Here is a 22780-nt window from a genome sequence, read left to right as displayed (position 1 = left end):
GCAACAGGCAGCAGTTTATCATTAGTTTAAGGGTATTATTTATTATTTTATGAAATGTATTCACCATTGGTTTATAATAGCAGTTTCCTGCTAAAGAAACCCAATAGTTACCTTGTTGTCCCTTGGGTCCTGGATATCCTAATAGACCAGGGGGTCCTTGTGGACCTTGAGGACCAGGCAGGCCACGTTCTCCTTTAACTGAAATTGTAGGTCCCGGTGGACCAGGAGGGCCATCAATACCTAAAGAACAGCCATTGGTATTAATTCATATACAGTCACCACCTCTTCGAACGGGCGTGTTTGTGTTAAAGTGATTAACCCGCAGTAATCGATGGACAGTATAAACTCCCACACAATAACCTGACATTCAAAATGTCCCCCAGTCACCAGTACAGTAACCAAAAAAAACAAGAGTGACACTCATTACACTAATAAAAAATTAAAACCTATGAATGTAATAAAAAGTAAGTGCAAAAAAGTAATGCAAGTGCAATACTGTACAGGTAGGCTACATTACTGCAAATTGTTTCCAGCTAAGAATGTGATATGTGTAACTGGACAATCTTTTTTTGCAAGTATGGACGGCAAACCTTGTCAGCATTTCCTAAAAAATCCCATTTTGGCTCTATATCCGGATGCTGCTCATATTAGCAGTGTCACCTGGGGCTGTTTCAGCCAGAGCATCCTGGTCGCCAAGGTGACACAGCTGAGAATTCCCTCTGGTGTTGTCAGAGTTTCAGTTTTGGTTGTATTTTTGTCATCTCTTCCTCAACTACAGAAACCCCAGCTTTTTTAAAGTAAAGATGCGTTGTTTGCTGACTGACAGAGTTCCAAGCATGCATTAGCAAGTGCACAGTATCTAACAGAGACATTTTATTTATATCACTTTTCTCTTTCCAGCCATGCTAGCTGTTACAGTCAGTACTGTATTTTGAAACATTAAACCTGACATTATACACAAAGATTAAATAGCCAAGGTACAGTATAGGGGTAATCACTCAGTAATGAGCTGCAAACAGCTGATTGATGGATTAGTAAGAGCAATTACTATAGAAATAAGCAGTGGGTTTGTTATTTCAATCTATGTGAATGGCGCATAACCAGATCCAAACAGCTGAGTTTGCCCGAAACATAGACGTGCTTAAAACGGTATAAACGATGCCGTTTGGGAATGTCAAACACAAACGCTACTTGTCCAATATAAACGGCTGCCTTAAATAACCCTGTATGGTGTAAGTGGTGGATACTGTAGAGCTACTTGTCATTCAATGGTATTTTATTTTATTTTTTGCGACCCCACCATATGTCTGGAACTGTGTATGCTGTACTGCATCATTGAAATAAAAAGTGCAGTCTGCTCCTGTACTTGTATTCTTTAAATAGTAAAACAGATCACAGAATGGATTTGGAACATACTGCACAGTGACTCTGATAGAGAAGCACACTGGTACCGATATAGAATAATGATACTGAAATGTTCTTACTATTGAGATACCAATGCTGTGAAAATATGAAAATGATATCACTGTGGAGCCATTCTACCAAGCATCCCCTTATGCTACTGTTTTTCCACAGTACAGAACATTGCACTAACATTTTGTGTCACTGAAGACCATGTGGTACATTAAAGAGTTGGACCATTTACAGTCACTCAATGAATGCAAAGCTTTTTAGTCATCAGCACATTCAGATAAATGTAACCATTTTCAGTGTGTAAGCAACAGAAAAGTATATTAGCTGAGTATATATCAAGTTGTAGAAATACTGACATGCTGCATTTCAATAAAATGCATTGCACATCAACTCATCACTTACCCTTAGAACCCGAAAAACCTCGTTCACCAGTTTCTCCTTTGTATCCTAAATGTCCTGTAGCACCTTTCATTCCTAAAGGAAAAGAAACAAGCTATATTTGATTTCAGTCCTGTGTTTTGCAACACTAGGGAATCTAATAACGTATGAGTCAGTTTTTCCCGATCTAAGCTTAATTTAAAATGAAGATGATGTACTTGCTAAATTACAGAACACAAGGTACTGAATTTACCTCATTTATAGTACAGCCATAAATTTGTGTAAAGGCACAGATCAGGGTTGGGGTATAAAAAGATTTAAAAGGCATTGAATATCCCTTGGAGCACAGGGACTGAGCAGCCAGATAAGAAGGGCATTGGTCAGAGAAGCCACCAAGAGGCCAATGACAACTCCGAAAGACCTACAGCGTTCCATGGCTGAGATGGGAGAAACTGCCCATGTGTCATCAATAGCTGAGGTACTCCACAAATCTGGCAAGAAGGAAGACATTTCTGAAAAAAGCTCATGTAAAATAACACTTGGATTTTGAAAAAAGGTATGTGAGAGACTCTGAAAAGATGTGGCAAAAAATTCTGTGGTCCGATGAAACAGAAATTGAACTATTTGGCTTAAATGCAAAGTGTTATGTCTGGTGCAAACCCAGCCCAGGTAACACCATCCCTACTGTGAAGCACGGTGGTGGCAGCATCATGCTATGGGGATGCTTTTCATCGGCAGGGACTGGGAAGCTTGTCAGGGTAGAGGGCAAAATGGATGGAGCTAAATATAGGCAAATCCTTGAGGAAAATCTGCCTCAGTCTGCAAAAGACACGACTGGGACAGAGGTTCATCTTTCAGCAGGACAATGACCCCAAGCAAACAGCCAAAGTGTCACTGGAGTGCTTAAAAACAAGAAAGTGAATGTCCTATAGTGGCCCACTCAAAGCTCGGACTTGAGTCCAATTGAGAATCTGTGGCAAGACTTGAAGATTGCTGTCCACCAACGATCCCCATCCAACTTGACAGAGCTTGAACAATTTTGTAAAGAAGAATGGGCGAATACTGCATGATCCAAATGTGCAAACCTGGTAGAGACTTACCTCAAAAGACTCACAGCTGTAATTGCTGCCAAAGGTGGCTCTACCAAGTATTGACTCGGGGGGTGAATACTTATCTAACCAAGACATTCCAGTTTTTATTTAATATTAACTGTTGTTACATGATAAAAATTCTCTTGTCTCTTCAAAATTTTGAGTAGGTTGTGTAAATCAAAGGAAAAAAAATCCCATTGAAATGCATCAAGCACTGTGTGTGTATATATATATATATATATATATATATATATATACACACACACACACACACACATATATATATATATAAAGCTAATGGTAAAGGTCATTAATTAGAATCTTTACACCATAGAGGAATGGTAACAGCATGCAATTAAGTTCCGAGGTACATCATGCAATTAATGTTTTCTGTGCCAGCTTAGAAGAACTGGGACAGATCCAACATATATACTTTAACTCCAGCAACATTCAAGTTTGATAATTGGCATAAAGCAGGCTTGTTGTAATAATTTATATACCAAAAATAATGTAAGATGTTGTACTCTCTGCAGTACAGGCTGGTGAGGGGGATAATTATATGTGCCAATGAATTTTCGGTACATGTTAATTAAAAAGATTGGTGTGTAATCTGAAAGTATTCCTTGGATTAATATGAATTATGTTTTAATGTTTGCATGTTATTATTATTATTATTATTATTATTATTATTATTATTATTATTATTATTATTGTTGTTATTACTACAATACAGTATAAATAAAAACAAAAGGTAATTTTTTATTTGGATATAATCTAGTGGATATACTGTGATTCCCTCTATAAATTAAATTTCATCGTTCTAGCAATGGAAAATAATGAAAAAAAGATGGTGTGAAGAATCTTAACAAGACTAATATGACAATGACTAACATTACAATGACTAACCTGACAATTATTAACATTACAATGACTAACATTACAATGACTAACCTGGAAACCCTGGCACTCCTTGAGCCCCCATTTCACCCTTTTGTCCATTGAGACCAGGAAGTCCAGCATTTCCCTGTGTAAAATAACATTCATTATATTTGTAACAAATTCACAGCAATTAATTAGAAGCAAAATAAAATTCTGTGAGTAGAAGACATACTCCAAGGGTAGACAACCCTTACATGAATATTGTTGTTGAATAAAAGGACAAGAATAAAGGGTGTTCTGGATAGACATATTCCCTGGGATGTCACAAACCAATGTAATACAATGTAATAAATGTTAGAAATACAAGTCTCTGTACAAGTTGTTGTTTTTTTTTCTTTATTTAATCCTGATTCTCAAAGAAAGATATGTGCACAAAAGCATTTGATTTCTCCTTAAATGTCATAAGAGCATAAAAAAAAAGTGTTGAAAAAGTGTCAATATGAAGTAAAGGTAGCTGGAGACAAAGGGCTGTTTAAACAGCTTGATATAGCTTTACATTGTATTTTAAAAGAATGCAATTCTCATCACAGTCAACGTTCACCACACTATTAAAACAGCATGCAATGTCATCACTGGCATGGGCTGGTGCAGACTTACAGGAATTCCAGGCACGCCTCGCTCTCCCTTGAGTCCCTGAAGTCCAGGCAGCCCGGGTAGGCCATGGGTTCCTTTTTCCCCTTTGCCTCCAATATTTCCTGGAATTCCAGGTGGCCCTTGGGGTCCAGGTGAACCTGCAAAGTAAATGCTTTCATATACTCTATGTCCACTGCATCAGCAGTTTTGAAACTAAAGCAACTATACCAATCCAAAATTATATACATTTTCAATTAGATTTATTTAACTTGAATTTTTAGTAACACTTAACTTTTTCATTGCCTTTGGTGAGATCGTTACAAAATGAAGGTCGTAACATTGCATACTAAACAATAAGTGTGGTCTCCTTAAAAAATATATTGCCCCTTACTGGTTACGAGGGATCTCGTTCGGATTTTGTTGGGAAGTTGTTAGTTAAGTTAAATAGGAGGCGCATTTAAACAATGAGAAAAGGAATGCAATGCTTCATAAGGGGAAGTTTTTTTTAGCTGTGTGGTTTAGAAAATATAACAGAAAGTATACGCTTTCTTAAAATTTTATTTGATTTGACTGTGTTTTTTCTGAAACTGAAGACGAAAACTTCAGTTCTTCTTTTTACCACGGCACAGATGGAGCAGAAGTACTCTATTGCTATATAACTCATCTCTTTTACCTTAATTCATTAAAATACAAAGATAATTAGTCTCTAATCTTTCTGTTGTAAACAGTCAGTGATCACTGGCTTCTTACTAAATAATACAGGTACTACTACTTTACTTTCTAGGGGAATTGAATGATTTCCTGAGTTCTCTACCATACTGTTGTTTGACACAAGTTCTCTGTTGTTGCTTTCCTTGTGTCTGCTTTACTTACTGTTAGTTCATAGACCTGCTTACCTAAAGGCCCAGGCAATCCTGGCGGTCCGCTTTCACCTTTTGGACCTTCCATCGCTTCCCCAGGTGGACCCTGGAAACCAGACGGGCCTTGCTGCCCTGGATAACCTGGCTGCCCTTGATCTCCTTTAACACCTGGGATTCCAGGACTACCTGGGAGACCAGGTAAGCCTGCATCTCCTTTGTTACCTGTAAATTACATCGAGTTACAAGGCACCGCTGAATAAGTTACAGTACCTGCTATCTATTATTCTGCCCTCGCTCTTTCAGTTTGGCTCACAAATCCAATCTTGTGGAACAAAGTTTTGTTTTTTTCTTTGGTTCTGGATTTCAGTTCCAGTGCAATGATTCCTAATAACCTGATCACAGATGGGGAACACAGTGATGAAAGAGCCCCCCCCCCCCAAAGAAAACATGTCCAGGTGCTAATCTGATCAAGGATTCCCTCACAATTTACAATGCTTGAATAGCATTGGAGTTAAATTCCCTTGTCCAAAGAAATTGTCACCTTTCTCTCCAAGAACACCGGGAAGTCCTGGAAAACCTCTACCTGGTGAACCTGCAGAACAGAGAACAGAACTTAGAATGTGCAAAATGGCTGAAACATGGTACAATTAAAAAGGTAACTACAACTTGAACACCAGCAGTGATTGTGACTAATTGTGTGGTTCTATCTGTATGTCAGCCTATCACAGCTATAGATAGGCACTTCTCTAGCAAGGGACAAATTAATGGTGCAAGGCTTTTAACCATATTCTATCATACAAGGTGAAGTGACTGTGATACAAGTCTAATGTAGGTGTTTACCTTGGTCACCCTTCTCTCCAGGCAGGCCAGGAATTCCATCCAGTCCAGGTTCACCTTTAGTTCCTGCAGGGCCGGGAGCCCCTTGAAGGCCTGGCTCGCCTAGAAAAAACAAACAAACAATAAAATATATGTTAAACTTACCATTCAGATTTTAATATTGTGTATTCCTAATTATTGTTTTAGGTAAGTAGTGTGTAGTTCACAGCTTAAAAAGGAAACATTTACCAATATACTGTAACCCTAAAACATCAGGTAAAATAATATTCTTGTCACAAGACCAAAAGTCACGAATAATGCATACACATAATGCATGAAACAATTAATTCCACCATATTCAAATTTCTGGTTTGTTCACCTCAATCTTTCAGGTTTTATTTTTTAGACAATCAGCAATAGCTGACATATCACTCAGTAATATGTTTTTTTATATTTTCTGGTTTCCTGAACCCTTCTTTACGTTTCTGTTTGAAACAATGTGGGGTAGAGAATAGAGTAAAGGGATTTCAATAATGTGGATCTCACGTTCACTATTTCTCTCAATGCTTTGCCCATAGCACAGTGTGTTATAAAAGAGTATATGTCTTCAAAGAATATGAATCACAAAGAGTCTTTTCCATTCTTGTCTACCTGGCCTTCCTTGAAATCCTGGTTGCCCTGGAGTGCCAGGTAATCCATCAATTCCTTTCTGTCCAGGAAATCCTGGACTACCTAAAGAGACCAGACATGTACAATTCAGTATGGAAAAATATTCCATGGCCATTGAAAAGGACCAACAAATTGTTGCCTTAATATTGAGGTGGCACATAATTTATTGTTTACTAAAGACTGAGCCAGTTCAACTTATAGGTTTTGGTGGTTTACAAGTAACACAGATACACCTTTACTGTGCTTTTGCATTCATTTTTTGTATTTGTTTGCTTTCAGTGCTGTTTAGTTTAATTTAACATAGGTTTAATTTGTTTGCGACTACGGGCTATAGCCTTGCGGAGTGGCCTTAATATTGACAGACAATTTATAGTACAGTCAATTAAGGCAAATACAGAAGTATTATTATTTTGTATGTACTATATTTTTTTAATGAGGTTTGTTGATTGATGTTCATTGAAACTATGTAGAATTATGTAAAACTATGCTCCTATGTAAAAAAAAAAAAAAAAAAAAAAAAAACAAGAAAACTCAACCAGTATATATTTTCTATCTGAACAACATGTATCTATTTGTTTTATAGTAGCTAAATATACCTTAGGCATCCAGTTGAGGGAAGGCAGCATTGACTGCAAATTGTAATACTGCAGATGCCTACTGCCGTAGCTGCTTTATGTATAAGCAGGGTATCACAAATGCTAAAGCCAACATCCTGTTTTTATCATGTCATGTGACCACTGCAGTAAGTTTATTGTTGTACCATTATAAAGTTTGGTTCAAGACTAACATAGGCAGTCCCCCTTCAACTTTTTTCCATTGTGAATATGTCATTGAGAAACAGACTCACGTTGTCTACATAGAATGAAAAGAAACACTTACCTGGATACCCTGGTGATCCAACGTCTCCTTTAGGACCTGGTACACCAGGCATTCCCGGCATACCTTCTACTCCCTTCACACCTTTATCACCTGGGATACCAGGGAAACCTGGTGGGCCTGGCTGACCCTGAGAACACACACAAAACATTCAGGAACTATAAACTTTGTACATTGATATGTATGTTTAAAATGCACAAGTAACAGAGAAAAGAGGAGCAGTGCGCAATTAGTTTACAAATAAAACAATTGAAAATCTGCCTGTTATTGTCCATTAATGATTATTTCAAAAAATTCCATTTGGGGGGAAAATCTGTAAGTTTCATGTTCCGAACCCCTGTGAACAGATATGAGTTCCATCTTCAAATCTACACCAAAGCTTTTAGGAGCCATCTAGTGTACAGGTGCGGTAGTCGACCAGTGTTTTCTGGTACTCTCAATGAGGTGTGGTGCAGTAGTCTGGACAACTGGATAAGCGGTTCTGAAGAGACGTGTAAAAGTTAGACATATGTATGAATGTTTCTTTGTTGTCTGGGATTTGCATCCCCAGTACGGGGTTAACAAACTGCTTACCTTTTCACCTTCAGCTCCTGGCTTTCCGATACCTGGTTCTCCAGGATCGCCCCTTAGACCCTTTTCACCAGGCGTTCCAGGGTACCCCTTCAAGCCAGGTGAACCCATCAGACCTTTAGTACCTTTTGCTCCTTGTGAACCTGAATAAGACAAGCATAACTTGCTTATCCATATTTTCAGCGCTTTCTCCTCTATCGATTGCAATATGAAGTTGAATTGATAATATCCACATGTATGTAGAACAGGGATGATTAGCCAAATGGTTATCTAAAATGAGAAAGACTAAATGCAAGTACAAAATACTGTATGAACAGTTATTTTTGCTGTTTAGCTTACACACACTAATTAGTGGCCTTTTTATACTCACTGTCTGTATAGTTTCAAGTTTTGTAAGGATAGTTAGCCATTGCCTTTCAATTTATATTGAAAAATGCAGAACAACTATCTAGCTTGCTTATGGTTCCTAGTAGCATTTCTTGAAAGAAATGTGTAGGAACAGGCATTGTTGCCACTCACTGGCTGAGCCAAATTTCTACACAGCTTAACATATCACTAAATGCTCAGCTAATCAAATAACCATGGGTCAGCATTAACCTTTTCCAACCTCCGTTCTCTGGGTGAGTGAGTGCCACTGTGAACTATAACAGGTCAGGATGGTGAGTATCACAGAACAGAGCAAAATACAAAAAAAGAAACACTGTAAACAGAAACACAAAACCTTGTTTCTTTAATACATTAAGTACTGCCCAGTGGCTGGGAATACAGCAGTTTTAGTTCCGATTACAGAACATACACTGGAGACGGTAACAATGGCCTTTTGCTTTTCCCTTTAGGTGAAACAGCACACAGCTGCTCCACACATGTCCCTTTATTCCTGGGACAGGTCAATAAGATGCAATTGACACTGCATATGATCTTTCCATAGACTGATTCAAGAGCATACCTTTAGACTGCCTGTGACACAGCATTCATTCTTATGGCAGGAAAACACATAGCACACACATGAACCCTTTTATAAACAGTGCATAATGTTTACAGTGAGCCCAGGTACATTAACCTCCTTGTAACAACAGTATAGCATAGATTCTTAAAAACAGAAACACCACAGGGGCTGGAGCAGTTATGCACTAAAAAGATAGACTAAAAACATAAGTGCATGGAATCTTACCAGGTAAGCCCATTTGACCAGTGGATCCTTTCTGTCCCGGTAAACCATCATGACCAGGGAGTCCAGTAGAACCTGGGTCACCTTTAAGTCCTAGTAATTACAAAAAGATTGAAAAACTTACATTTATTGTTTCGTGTGAGCCTTTTGTATATATATTTACATACACACACACACACACATATACATCTATAAAACCTTTAAGTGCGAACAGCCAATCAGCTTTCAGATCTAGCGGGCTTCTATTTTGTATAGATGCCCACTGGAACGTTGAAGTGCTTAACTGTGAATTATATTTTAAAATCAATACGCGCAATACCAGCTTTTTCCCTTAACATTCTAATCTACAAATAAACTGATAACATAAAAACTACTTAAACATTACTTTCTGATACTGGTCTAGAAACAAGGGAAATCATGTCTGTGACAGGACATCGTAATGAAGACTCAATTCGCAGCTACTGGACAGCAAATCAACAGGGAAGACACGATTGGTCCACAATTCTGTCATCAGCTGGATCCAAACAACACCCTCCATCAAAAATAGCCGTCAAACTCCCAACCCTGTTTTAGTTCTTTCAGCACCAGCCTATCCACTCCCTGCCTGCTTGAATGATGCCCCACCTCCAACAAGAAGTTTCAAGTCTGACTCAATACTACATGGACTATTCAACAATTGTGAATGTCCATATATATATATATATATATATATATATATATATATATATATATATATATATATATATATATATATATATATATATATCAAAGAAAAAATAATCTAAAGAAAATACAGCATTTGTTGTTACAGCACCTGGTTGCCCAGGCAATCCTGGCTCTCCATCCTTTCCTGGCATTCCTGGACTACCTGGGATTCCTCGATACCCTTTCACTCCGGCTTCTCCTGGAACACCTGTAATATAAAATCATGCAACGTACTTTTCAGCTTCTTGTATTTTATTCTTTACCATTTTTGATTCTCACCTTTTAAGAACCTAGAAACCAAGTCCAAAGTTTGGGCTTGGGCAATCTGTAAATTGGAGATGTGTTGCAGGAGGTGGGGTTGTTGGCTAAGTAAGGGACAGCCTTTCCCTGGGCTCAAATTCAGTCAATATCTCAGGGTGTTAGATGCACCTTGTCAGTCACAGTTAACATTTTCAGTTTTTAGAAAGATGCTTAGCACTTATCACTGTGGCAAATAATTTGCAAATAAAGCCCTGCATACCATAGTTCAGGTGACATCTGGTACAGTCTAAAAGTATTTTTCACTGCTGACACCAGCAATACTTTATCAACAAATGTACCTGTGAATCCTTTATCTCCCTTCGGTCCTATCATGTGCATTAATTCTTCCTTGCTCATGGTCCCTGGAGGGCCCCGTATCCCTTGGTCCCCTGCTTCTCCTTTAGCTCCTGTTTCACCCTGATATCCAGTCAGGCCAATGTGACCTGGATCACCTGTTACAAAAACATACTTTGTTATTTAAAACTGAGCAACCTCCCTATAATATAAATGATCCATCTTATGAATTACCAAAATCTACACGAGTGCTGTGACAACCACTTTATGCTATTATGCCTAGTCTTGAATGTGCTAGTCGACAACCTGCTTTGAGGTTGTGGGCTTGTGAACTCTCTAATTGTGCTGTCATATGATGTAGGATGATAGTTGCTCCCTTCCAGAAATAAAATGGAGAGAGCATGTGCTGCTTAAGCCAGAACATATTGCAGAACCTTTCAACACTGTTGCTCTCTCAGAGGTCTAAGACCTCCACCACAAATGTCAGATTGCTAGTGCAGCTTAAAAATAACGAATAATATTAACTGCATAAGACACTAGAATTATTTATAGTAGGGTTGTCTTTTTCTAAAGTTCCGTATCTCTGACAGAGTTAAGGAGGCAAGGACAGGCATAAACTTTTGATAAACTTTAAACCGCTACATCTACATTTCAAAGCAAAAAAAGAAAAAGATTCATTTTAACAAAAAAATAACCATAAACCGCAATTTGGCCATAATGGTAGAATTTTAACAAAAGTTTTTTTGGTAACAAGTCTTTCCCTAAACAAATCTATTAATGAATAGATGAATAGATTAAATAAGGCATGGCATTAAAAGTTAAAGCACTGAAACAGCCTCAATGTAGATCAGATAATGACCATAACTTACCTCTTGAGCCAGGCAAACCTGGGTCACCTTGGAAACCAGGGCTCCCAGATATACCAGGTGTGCCCATCACTCCCATCTCTCCTTTAGGACCTGCAAATCAAACAGTCTGCCATTCAGTTATCTGAGGCAACGTGTGTTCATAATATTTGCATGCACTTTGTCCTCTATTTGTAACAAAAGTGCACTAAAACAAAACATACCTACTAGATGAGCTATAACCCAAATCCAAGTAAGTAGTATGCTCTATTGTAGAGCTGAAGCAACATCTATCTTCTACTTAGTTATTATAATAATTATAATACACCATTCTGAAATTCTCAGGAGAATGTAGTACTGTAAAATGACCAACCACAACTACTGTACCTAATAAATATGAAGAAAACATCTAGGTATTAATGGTAATTTAATATACTCTTGTTTTCAGTTGCTGTCATTCTACCAGGTTTCATGGTGTCATCACATGAGTATTGACAGCTATAAACAGCCCTAAACACTAACGCACTCAGCAAACAATGTATGTGGTTTTATATATATATATATATATATATATATATATATATATATATATATATATATATATATATATATATATATATATATATAAATTATCCTTGTATCTTTTGTTTCTTTTCAATTGTATCTGTAATGGCATTCTCTAATAAATCTAATAAAAGATGATAACTGTACTGAAAGTATTGTGGGTGGAATGAAATCTGAGGTTTGAACTCAGTGCTCTATAACTTGAGAGGACCTGTGTGGTTTTTTACAAGATGGGTGACAAAGCCCCTGTATAAATACAGCTATGCATTATGCTGAAATATTTATTTGCATCCCTACTCTTGAGCTCCAACTGTTAGTATGTCCACACAGTATGCAAAGCTTCCCTCACCTGGAGGCCCTGAAAGTCCTTCTCTCCCTGCTGGGCCAGGTTGTCCTGGAGACCCAACTATTCCTGGAATGCCAGTGGAACCCTGAATGCCTTTTTCTCCTTGGGGCCCTGGCATGTCCAGTCCAGGGATGCCTGGGTAGCCTTTTTCACCCTTTAACCCCTGTGATCCTGTTAAAAAAAAATATATATTATATATATATATATATATATATATATATATATATATATATATATATATATATATATATATATATATATATATGAATTTGTTTGAATACCAAATCCATCTCAAAAGATTCGTCCGAAAACTGAACCAAATAACGAATCTACAAAAACTGCCAAGAAAACTGAAGGAAACTGTTGAATGAAAAACAGACTGGCAGCTACTAACAAGAGACGCGCACATTCTATAGTTTTGAGCCTTTTAGTTAATAGCATTTTTATTACCAAATGGAAATATATCCCTGAACAAGATTTCAGTTTGAAACTTACACAATTTACCGCTAGCATCCTCCCCCCACAACAGAAACGTCAAACTACAGAACCGTTTACTTTATCTTTACAAGAAAGGACAGCTGTATCTTTGCCATAACCCACTATTTGATTTAATGACGTTTCAACCTGTGTCACCTTATCTGAGAGTAGGGTTGCCAACAGGCTCCAGAATCTCGGGACACTAAGGCAGGTCAGGTTTTGTAACTCACCTTTCTAAACTGCAATGTATTCAGTAACTAGTATATATATATATATATATATATATATATATATATATATATATTATATATATCTATTATATATATATTTTGATACATAAAAAAGCAAACTTTCACTAAATTTAAATGCAACTTTCCTAAATAATTCGAATTAGAAACAAAAGTTGTTTTTGCGTGGTCCAAACAACAGTAATATCTGGTGCATTAGCTTTGTTACTGTGTTATAAGTACTCATAGTAGTTTGTTTGATTTGCTTTCTACATGAAAACAGTAAAACACTGTACTTTTAAAAATGTGCATGTATATTTGTGTACTTTGTTTCCTGGATCCATCATGTAAAACACAACTTAATCTGAATTTTCTGGTGTGTACGTGCGTGCGTGCATGCGTGCTTGTGCGTGTGGTGCATGAGTGCTTGCACGTGTACATTTAAAAAAAATATAGAATGTAGCCAAGGGAAGGTAAACACATTTGACCTACCTAGAGGGCCGAGTGGACCTGGTGGACCCTGGGGCCCAGGTGGGCCAGGATCACCAGCACCTGGTTCACCAGGGGGGCCTCTGACACCTTGTAAACCTGGAGGCCCCTGGTTACCTGAAATAAACATTTAGAGGGATCATAAGACTTAAAAATTGATTTCAGTAAGTATACTGTCTTCTCTGAAAGTCAGGTCGAAAGTCACGAATATTGTGGAGGCGTTGCTTGTTCCTGACATTTGTTCACTCCTTTGCGGAGGAGCATGCATGTTAACCTGGAGCCTCTTCCACACGAACTCCACCAGCAAAAGAGTGCCGTGTACGGAGATGATCACAGCAGTAAGAATCACAGTAGGAAATGAGCATAATATATTTTAATTACGGTTTATATGTTTTAGAGTGCAAAGTACAGAAGCAAGTGTAATTGTTATTTCCATTGTGTATAGCATTATCACAAAGGAATAATAATGTATCATTTCTAAAGTATAATTTAAGCTGGCAAGACAGACACGTGGTAAAGTTAAAACTGCTTCATCTACATTCCAATGTGAAAACTAAAACTACATTTATTTTAAGAAAAAGAACCACACACCACATAGAACTTCAACAAAAGGTTTTTTGGGCCCATGTTATTCCCTAACAAGCCTATCAATGAAAATGCTTCTATTATTTCTGAATCTATTATATGGGCCTTATTACTACATACAATATCCACTGTTGTTTGTTAAATAGATTAAACAAGGCATGGCATTGAAAGTGCAATTAAATACTGTAGCCTGAATACCAGATCTTACTGTAGCAGCTGTTTCCAACTGATCCTGCAGACTGAAACCCTACTGTGCGGTCAAGCAGACAGGTCTGCAGTATCAGTATGAAAAGGTTCAGCATGTATATCTTTACCTTTTAACCCTGGAGGCCCAGGCGGGCCAGTGTGACCTTCAGCTCCAGGAATGCCAGGAAGCCCTGGGTTTCCTTTCCCTCCTGGGAATCCGTCAACACCTTGAGGGCCTGGATATCCTTTGGGCCCGGGAAGACCAATCCCAGGGTCACCCTAAACAGAACAACCTCCGGCTTCAATTTAACTGAAAATCAGGAACTAAACTCAACAGGAAACTAAAGCAGATGGGAAATATGTTCTTTGCCTGGTGAAGGACCGATTTTTTTAACTGTTCGGGAGGATCCCTGCTACTGGGTCCTCTGAGCATACTGTAGGTAGGAAGACAAATGCTTGTGCATGCGTGTTCTGTAGATAGATGACAGAGGGCATTACACAATAGCACAATGGAATTTTTAATCCTTGTTCAGATACACACAGGCACGTGTGGCTATTCAAGTTCAACATACATATGCGGTACTTCAACATATTAATGTAGCCACACCTGTTTCCACGTTTTTGTAACCAAGTTTTGGCAGAATTGGATAAGCTGTTCTCTGGATGAATGTAAAACTCTAAACGTCATGCCTTTAAGAGGTACATCTTTGTATCTGAAGAGTTTACCTTCTGCCCAGGTGGGCCAGGGCGTCCTGATTCACCTTCTTTCCCGTCGAGGCCGGGGGAGCCAGGCTGCCCCACTGGCCCTGGCAACCCCGGGTGTCCTAAAGATAGAAAAGTACCTACATTAGGGGTGTGCAGCTACTCAAAAGTATTTAATCAAGTGCTTGCTGTGTATTGTTTTCTCCATGCAAGTCTACACATCCCCTTTTACTTTCTAAATGCACACCCTGAGAGTGAGTCAAGTAACTTGAAATAAAAACATATTTGTTTGATTCTAGTCCTGTAAAATGTTCATGCATTTAACCTCTTTCAAAATAGGAGTTAATTATAAAGACTTGAGTAAACGCTGTGAAAATATGGCCCCTCATTTATTGCTGCGTAAGAAATAGAATTTTCACAGAATCACACTCTAGAGAGGCCAAAAGCAGGTTAAATGGTTCAATAAATAGTAAATAAATAGTAGGGTTATCCCTTATAAATCTCCTAGACTTTGTGAACTACACCACTGAAAACCGATAAATGAGATGCACATTTACCTTAGTGAAACAGATCAATAAGTAGCATGAATTGAATTATTTGTCATGCCTACCTTTGGTTCCAGGTGGCCCTGGAAAGCCCACTCCTGGCTGACCCTGGTCACCTTTTGCTCCTTGAAAACCAGGGACGCCAGGGATTCCCTGAGGGCCCATATCACCTGAAAGACAGACAATCTGCATTTTGAACACATTCTGAAAAATCATTAATTACTGACAAAATGTATTTCAGCTACAAAAGGGATTTAGCCGAATGAAAGTCTATCAAACTGATATTTGTCAATCAACAATATTTAGGCAGCAAAATGTTCTAAACTTTTTGTAAACCTTGGCCGTGCAAATCACACACTTTGTTTTCAAAATATCTCAAAAAGTCTCAAATCCCTGCAGCAGTGAGTTTTAGAATTGACTTGAACGGTATTCCCCATCTTCCCAGCTATCTTTGAGATCTCAACATGCTGATCTATTAGACACATTGAAAAGGTGGACCTAGTTTTCTACTCAGTTCAATATTAGGACCTCAGCACTCACCCTGGGAGCCTGGCTGCCCTGGTATTCCAGGGATTCCAGGTGGGCCTTGTGGTCCAATTTCAATCATGCTTTTGCCAGGTTCACCCTTAATTCCTGGGAAAACAAGGCTGTCAGCGATTAATCCAACACTAAAGGATATAAACCATTTATTGTTGCATATTAATACCACTTCTTTCACATATACTCTAATGTTCCTGCCCCTCTGATGTAGAATCAAAATCACATAGCAGCCAAACTTTATTTCAGTTACGGCAACATTGTTTTTCTGCACTAAAATAGCAAAGGCATGGCAGCTACGGTAGACAGTCATCATTGTCTTTAGTCATTAGTAAAGCATTTTTAATTGTGTCTTTTCAGATATTTTTTGTTAAAGCATGACAGCTACAACTACTTACAAACTTCAGCAGGAATCGTTTCAAACACCTTTACAAATCTACATTAACATTATTTCTAAACTTACCGGGAGAGCCAGGCAACCCCGAATGCCCCGGGACTCCCTGGTTTCCTTTCTCTCCAGGTAAACCAGGAGCACCAAACCCTGGGGGACCTGGGGGACCCCTTTCTCCTTGAGTTCCAGGGAAACCAGGGTCTCCAGCTGGACCACGATCCCCTTTGAAACCAATGGTGGCCTGAGTGGAAAAAACAGTAGTGTACTGAACAGACTCAAATGTACTGTTAGATGTTTGCTTTGCAAAACATTAGCCGGTATTTCGATCCCCTACTGTTTAGATTAATTGAATACACCCCACAGGTAGGGTTGCCAACTGGCCTCATAATTCCAATTTGAAATCAAGTGAGTGTAAATTGCATGAGTGGCTTCAATAAATGTGTTTAATTGTGGTGGCAATTCTATCGGGAGAGCATCATAACATGTTTTAAAATCGTATTACTTTACATTTTATATGGTAAACAATATCCATCAAAATAGTGTCATTCTGTTGTTATAGAGAATTTTGCAGCCACTCTTGCTTGTTTAACCTGCTTCACATAGTCCCGCACCAATCAGACAAATAAAGCAAAAATCAGCAAGCTGTATCGGTCTGCTTGATAGAAACGATCCTCACAGGAAGATAGCTCAGTTTCATTTGGCTGTGTCAAACTAAGATGCTGTTAAACTGAAGGTTTTTTTTTTTAAGATATGCAACGAGGCTGCAAAGTTTTTGCCACTCTAAACTCATGTTGAAAAATAAAACCTGTTTTATTTAGATGTTTTCTGTCAATACTTAAATGAATGCCTAAATAAGTCAATGATGACTTACTAAAGGGTTAGAGGAAGGCAATTATATGTGTTTTATTAGCTGAAAGATCCTCTGCAATCTATTTACTGTAAAGGTCCAGTTTATTTTTATGCTGTTTTTATGCTACATTAGGCTTGTGCTATAGACTGGACACATATCTGTACTACAGCTAACAAAATAGCCTGGGTATGTCTTCCACCACAATTATAAATTCTAAGTACTGATATTTGACAAATTATACTGTTCTGACAGAGTAACAAAACACAGGACAACATTAATACAACATGTTAGCAGCATGCAAAACATCATAACGGAAATCAGTAAGTTAAGTATACATTTCTAAATCTTTGTTATTGTACTGTATTTATCCAGTGCATACACTAGTGCATTAAAATAAGACAGGGTTGTTCTTACTGGCTCGCCTTTTGGGCCTGGGACCCCGGGAAGACCATCCCTTCCTGGTGCCCCATCAAAACCTGGAGTCCCAGTAGGACCAGGGATCCCCGCCTGACCCTTGTCTCCTTTTAGATTTGGTCCAAAGATAACATCTCCTGGCTCCCCTTTTGCACCAGGGGAGCCATATAAGCCAGGAGTACCAGGAACACCCTAGGTAAAAAGCAGCCACTGTTGTAAAGAAAGCAATCAGTACTTTCGATTTGATTAAGCATTGCTTGGAGTGAATTTACTCACAGGTGCACCTTCAAGACCAGGACTTCCTTGATAACCCTTTTCACCCTTAGTACCAGTTACCCCTGGATAACCTGTGAAATACAAAGGTTAAATAGAAACAGACAAACTACAATGCAAAACACCTTATCCAGATTTGTTCAGCTGTTTGTGTATTACCTGTGTTAGTTTTAATAATATGACTTTAGCTATATGGCACTCATTAATTAGTGTAGAGTTTTGCATGTAGAGCCTTAGACTTATTTTACAAGGTTATTGGTGAACCCTACATTTTAAAGGAATTATTTACTGTTATTTTATTTTTATGCGTGTTTATCTGATAGAGTTTCAAATGATAGGTATAAACTGTAAAATTACAGAAAGTTCCAGAACTTAAAAAGTATCAACAGGATGCTGTGGAAAATACTCTGCCCTCACCTTGCTGCCCTGCTGGTCCTTGTGGGCCAGGAAGTCCAGGAGGACCAAACGACTCGCAGTGGAAACATGTATCTCCTCTGTCACCTGTGTAAGTGAGAAGGTGCGTGACATAATAAGATCGGTTGCAAGTTGAAATGTACATTAAGCCGTGTCAAAAAAAAATTAATAAAAAAAGGTAGACAACATCAATGTGTTATTTTATGGTGAAATATGAATGTGTGTTTCAGTTTAAAATAAAACAACAACGTCATTTTAAAAAGTGTAAAATTATAGATTCTAATGTAAAACTACATTAAATCAAGTTTTGAAAAGTGTGTTGTCTTGTTGGCTCTTTTCCTACAAGATTGACCTTAAAAGCTAGCATCCCTGGTAGTACATTTTCATTTCAAGTTGACACCTTTAAGGAGTCAAAAGATTTAAAAACTCATACAAACTCTCTGTATAGGGATGCTTAATAAAACTAGAATTGTCTAAGCGCGGAATTGCAATGAGGAATAAAATGCTTTTTGACACAAATAATTGCACTGGCTTATTTAATTGCTTTATTTATACCTTGGAGTTCTCCTATTTAGTTAAAGAGTAAGTAGAGGAGTTCCGAAAATATAGCGTTACACGTCTCTGTGTGCCGTTCCAACTGTAGGACATACCTGTAATTTTTCTTGTCATTGTTGACATCCTGTTTACACTTATAACTTTAAAGTCTGTTTCAAAGGTCTTTTCAAAATGTCTGCAATACATTGATACCGTAAGGATTATTGCCCACATTGTCAAACATGTAACATAGCAATAACGATCCATGACGTGGTACGGAACAGAAAAGCCAGAGCACTTGTTGTTATGTTTTCATTTGCTTAATCACTCTTCCTGCAGTGATTTAGAGGACAGATCTCAAACCCCAATGCACTAGATCTGCCATTTTGAAAAGGGCTTTGAAACAGACTTTAAAGTAAGTGTAAAAAGTTGTCAGGATGTTAACAATGAAAAGAAAAATTACAGGTACATTATTTAAACAGTTGTAGCAACACGTGGGGATGTGTAACACTATTTTTTTCAGAACCCCACTACTCACTCTTTAAGGGTTAATGGAATTGCTGTGGCATGTTACAAGGTGATAATGGAAACCCCAAAGGTTGGGGGCATTATTAATATTATTATTTGAACAAAGGAGTTGCATTATTACAAAGTCACATGAACAGCAATGGCAATAGTCATTGAAACTCTTACACTATAATTTTTTTAAGTCGTTTATTTATCTACCTCTGTTTATCTGAAAAAATCATGTTAGTCCTCAGAGTTCTCTGTTTGAAAGCAGGGCTCGAGCATCCCTGTGAAGCATTTCATCAGTAAGCATGGCTGTAGAACAGGTGTTAATTAGTGTCATCAAGTTATAACAGAATGGCTGATCTCCACAGAAAAATATGTTAGATACCTGTCCAGTTGTTGTGCAATATAAGTTAATATGTTGTGTGTAGTGTTTCTCTTATTGTATAATGGATGCTGCTGCTAAAACTGTGCTAAATGATGTCTCTTATACTAACAGACACCCTATGCACGATGTATTAACTTATCATAGATTACAAAAGCTGAAAGTGTACACATGATAAGACACACTGGTATTTTGACAGCCCCTTCTGGTGATTGATTGATTTCCCATACTGTAATTTAGAATCGGCATTCCTTTAGTGATGCCTTTTGAAACCACTAAGTGTAGCCTAAGCTTATGCTAAGGGTAAAGATGAAAGAATGCTCTGAATTGCTACAGTATGATGGGTTAAAATCAGTAACCTGCCCTATGGTGTACACAACTCTTTAAATAATAACTTGCCTTTTTGACCCATTTCTCCTGGAAATCCAGGTGGACCAGGGAGGCATTCTGGATCCTTACATCCTTCATTTAGATAAGAGTAAAACAATAAGAAAGTTGTTGTTAAGCAATGGGGTTGGAAGCATTCCATACTGGAATTCAATACATTTCACAGAGTTCTCCTTCTAGATTAGCAACTTCTGTCACACCTCTTCACACGTCTGCCCTAATAAATGTGGGGCTCAGTCAAACATACATTGTTTTATTTCAAACTCCTATAAGCCTTTGAATAGAAACTGAAAGTGAGTTCCAAAGCAAAGTTCCAAAGCGCACTAAAGGCTTGTAAAAGAGTTCTTGGAATTACCAAGAAACCATTACAGTAAGATTTCAGAGCACAGGTTGGTTTGTAAGGAATAAGAAACACACGGAAATAGCCTTATAAGTGAGGAGCAATGTTTTTAAAATATTATGATGCTTTACTGGGAGAAACTGTAGTAACTGTAATGCTGTGACTCCAGTTCATAAAGGATTATATTCCAGTTCACAGTCACTCTTTAACGCTGTTTATTACAGCTATGGCTACATCTAGGAGGTGACTCTATAGATACATGTTCGAGAATAAGACCAGCACTCACTTCACATCTTTTTTTAAAATTACTTAATTACTTTATTTCTTCATTTTACATTCTTGCATGTCTACTGTTTTTTTTTTTTAATTTAAATGAAGAAATAAATAAAAGTAATCCTTTTTTGGGGGGTTTTTGTGCCTCTTGTAATATTTCTCTTTGACCAAGATGTATGTGTGATAGTATACAGGTTTGATTCAGCAGCAGTGAGGTGGGCATCTCTTTATGTGGTCTGTGCATCAGTCTACTACAGTAACCTCTACATTTATGACAGGTGGAACACAAGACTAAAGTTTACTTACTAATCATACCCATGTTTAATAAAGGACTAGCCTGTCTTCACTATCCTAGCTTACCGAAGGATCCAGGTGGGCCTGGTGGTCCAGGTGGTCCTTGTGCTCCATCTTGCCCCTTTTCTCCAGACCAAGACAACCCAGGATTTCCTTGGTCTCCCTTCTGACCAGACTCCCCTGGGAACCCAGCTGGACCAGGGGGTCCCGGGAGACTTAGACCTGAATGACATAACATTATTATCACAGGATTACAGTGGTCACTGCCACTTTGAATATATGTTTAAATGCAGACCATATCAATTTGTTGGCCAAATACATTTCTGAATCACTACATAAATAACTATTTAACATCACACCACGCGCCACAAATACTATGCAGGGATTACCTAAATGAACAGTAAATTAACAATTTGACAGCATACATTAATGTGGCTAATACTGTCAAGAAAACAATATTTCTACTGCTCTTTGTAACATACTAGCCACAAGAAAGGTCTAACATATACACAAGTTAGTGCATCTGCAATGCACAAAGAGTTTGATAGACGTGAATGTGCTGTGCATAGATTTATTATATAATAGACGTCATCTTGTGCAGGGCAAAGCTGAGTAGTTCTGGCTTCACTATGTCAAGATCTGTCTAATTTCCTAAGATTTTTTTCAAGTCTTTTTTTTCCTGATTTAGCTTAAATCTTTTTTATAAATTAGATTTATAAATTGGAAATATATATATATATATAATATTTATAAATCTAGATACAAGATCTAACATTTAGCCAAATATATTAACTGAATCGTAAAATCTCTCGTAAATCTCTTAACAAGATTTAACAGTTAGCTAAATATTTTACTAAATTTTAAATCTCTTATCGAGATTTAACATGTCAACAACGTGTGTCTATCATTCCTAAGCACCGCATGACCAGTGCACCTGTGCACTTCAAAACACTTTGCCACGAATGTATATAAATTACCTGGGGGGCCAGGGGGTCCTTGTACACCGGGAAAACCTGGAAAAAAATTTATTAATATTTTTTATAAGACTCACTTAGGTAAAAAATGGGAGATCCTTTTCAGTTGATCTAAATGACGGTACCATTAAGGTTGGTTTCTAATTAACACCCAATTCACATGTTCTAAACACCTAGAGCCTTTCATTTAACAGCTTTGTCGACATAAATGTGTTACAGTGCTAACCAGTGACAGTGTTAAGCCACCCAGTGGTGTTATTAACATCACAGGGGGGTTATCAACAGCTCAGTTTGCTAGTCAAACAATCTAACCGTGAGGCTAATCTGTGAACTTTGTTGAATAGTGATGAGGTGGTCTAAACACACTGGCTCCATTCTAACATTCAGTAAAGTTAAATAATAACAGCTACAATATATAATATTATTATTATTATATAGAGTGGAAAGGAGTTATATCAGTGTTAATAATTCCATGTTTACTCCACTTTTAAAAAGATCAATTGAATGGGGAACAGTACTTTTAACAAAAAAATCTAATTATGTAACAAGCCATCTATCCACCATTGCAAATCCTCAGTCATTTCAG

General features: G+C 37.7%; 1 protein-coding gene across 1 annotated transcript in view; it reads right to left on the bottom strand.

Annotated features, from left to right (window-relative positions):
- The window catches only part of LOC121328090 (collagen alpha-1(IV) chain-like), a 79834-nt gene that overhangs the window by 5609 nt on the left and 51445 nt on the right, over positions 1 to 22780 (bottom strand). The window contains exons 20-46 of the mRNA XM_041272574.1: positions 22198 to 22233; positions 21287 to 21442; positions 20326 to 20388; positions 18501 to 18584; positions 18087 to 18157; positions 17811 to 18002; positions 16619 to 16787; positions 16159 to 16251; positions 15684 to 15788; positions 15098 to 15195; positions 14500 to 14650; positions 13604 to 13717; positions 12411 to 12578; positions 11522 to 11611; positions 10658 to 10810; positions 10168 to 10266; positions 9357 to 9446; positions 8189 to 8328; positions 7619 to 7745; positions 6722 to 6802; positions 6095 to 6193; positions 5796 to 5846; positions 5291 to 5476; positions 4419 to 4552; positions 3834 to 3906; positions 1816 to 1887; positions 112 to 240 (exon numbers count right to left, since the gene is read on the bottom strand). Coding sequence (XP_041128508.1) covers positions 112 to 240; positions 1816 to 1887; positions 3834 to 3906; positions 4419 to 4552; positions 5291 to 5476; positions 5796 to 5846; positions 6095 to 6193; positions 6722 to 6802; positions 7619 to 7745; positions 8189 to 8328; positions 9357 to 9446; positions 10168 to 10266; positions 10658 to 10810; positions 11522 to 11611; positions 12411 to 12578; positions 13604 to 13717; positions 14500 to 14650; positions 15098 to 15195; positions 15684 to 15788; positions 16159 to 16251; positions 16619 to 16787; positions 17811 to 18002; positions 18087 to 18157; positions 18501 to 18584; positions 20326 to 20388; positions 21287 to 21442; positions 22198 to 22233 — 3024 coding nt within the window. The remainder of the gene's footprint in view (positions 1 to 111; positions 241 to 1815; positions 1888 to 3833; positions 3907 to 4418; positions 4553 to 5290; positions 5477 to 5795; positions 5847 to 6094; positions 6194 to 6721; positions 6803 to 7618; positions 7746 to 8188; positions 8329 to 9356; positions 9447 to 10167; positions 10267 to 10657; positions 10811 to 11521; positions 11612 to 12410; positions 12579 to 13603; positions 13718 to 14499; positions 14651 to 15097; positions 15196 to 15683; positions 15789 to 16158; positions 16252 to 16618; positions 16788 to 17810; positions 18003 to 18086; positions 18158 to 18500; positions 18585 to 20325; positions 20389 to 21286; positions 21443 to 22197; positions 22234 to 22780) is intronic.

Source organism: Polyodon spathula, chromosome 15 (assembly GCF_017654505.1).
Source record: "Polyodon spathula isolate WHYD16114869_AA chromosome 15, ASM1765450v1, whole genome shotgun sequence".
Lineage (NCBI taxonomy): Eukaryota > Metazoa > Chordata > Actinopteri > Acipenseriformes > Polyodontidae > Polyodon > Polyodon spathula.
Note: the sequence above shows the minus strand (reverse complement) of the source record. Positions and strands in the feature narration are given on the sequence as shown.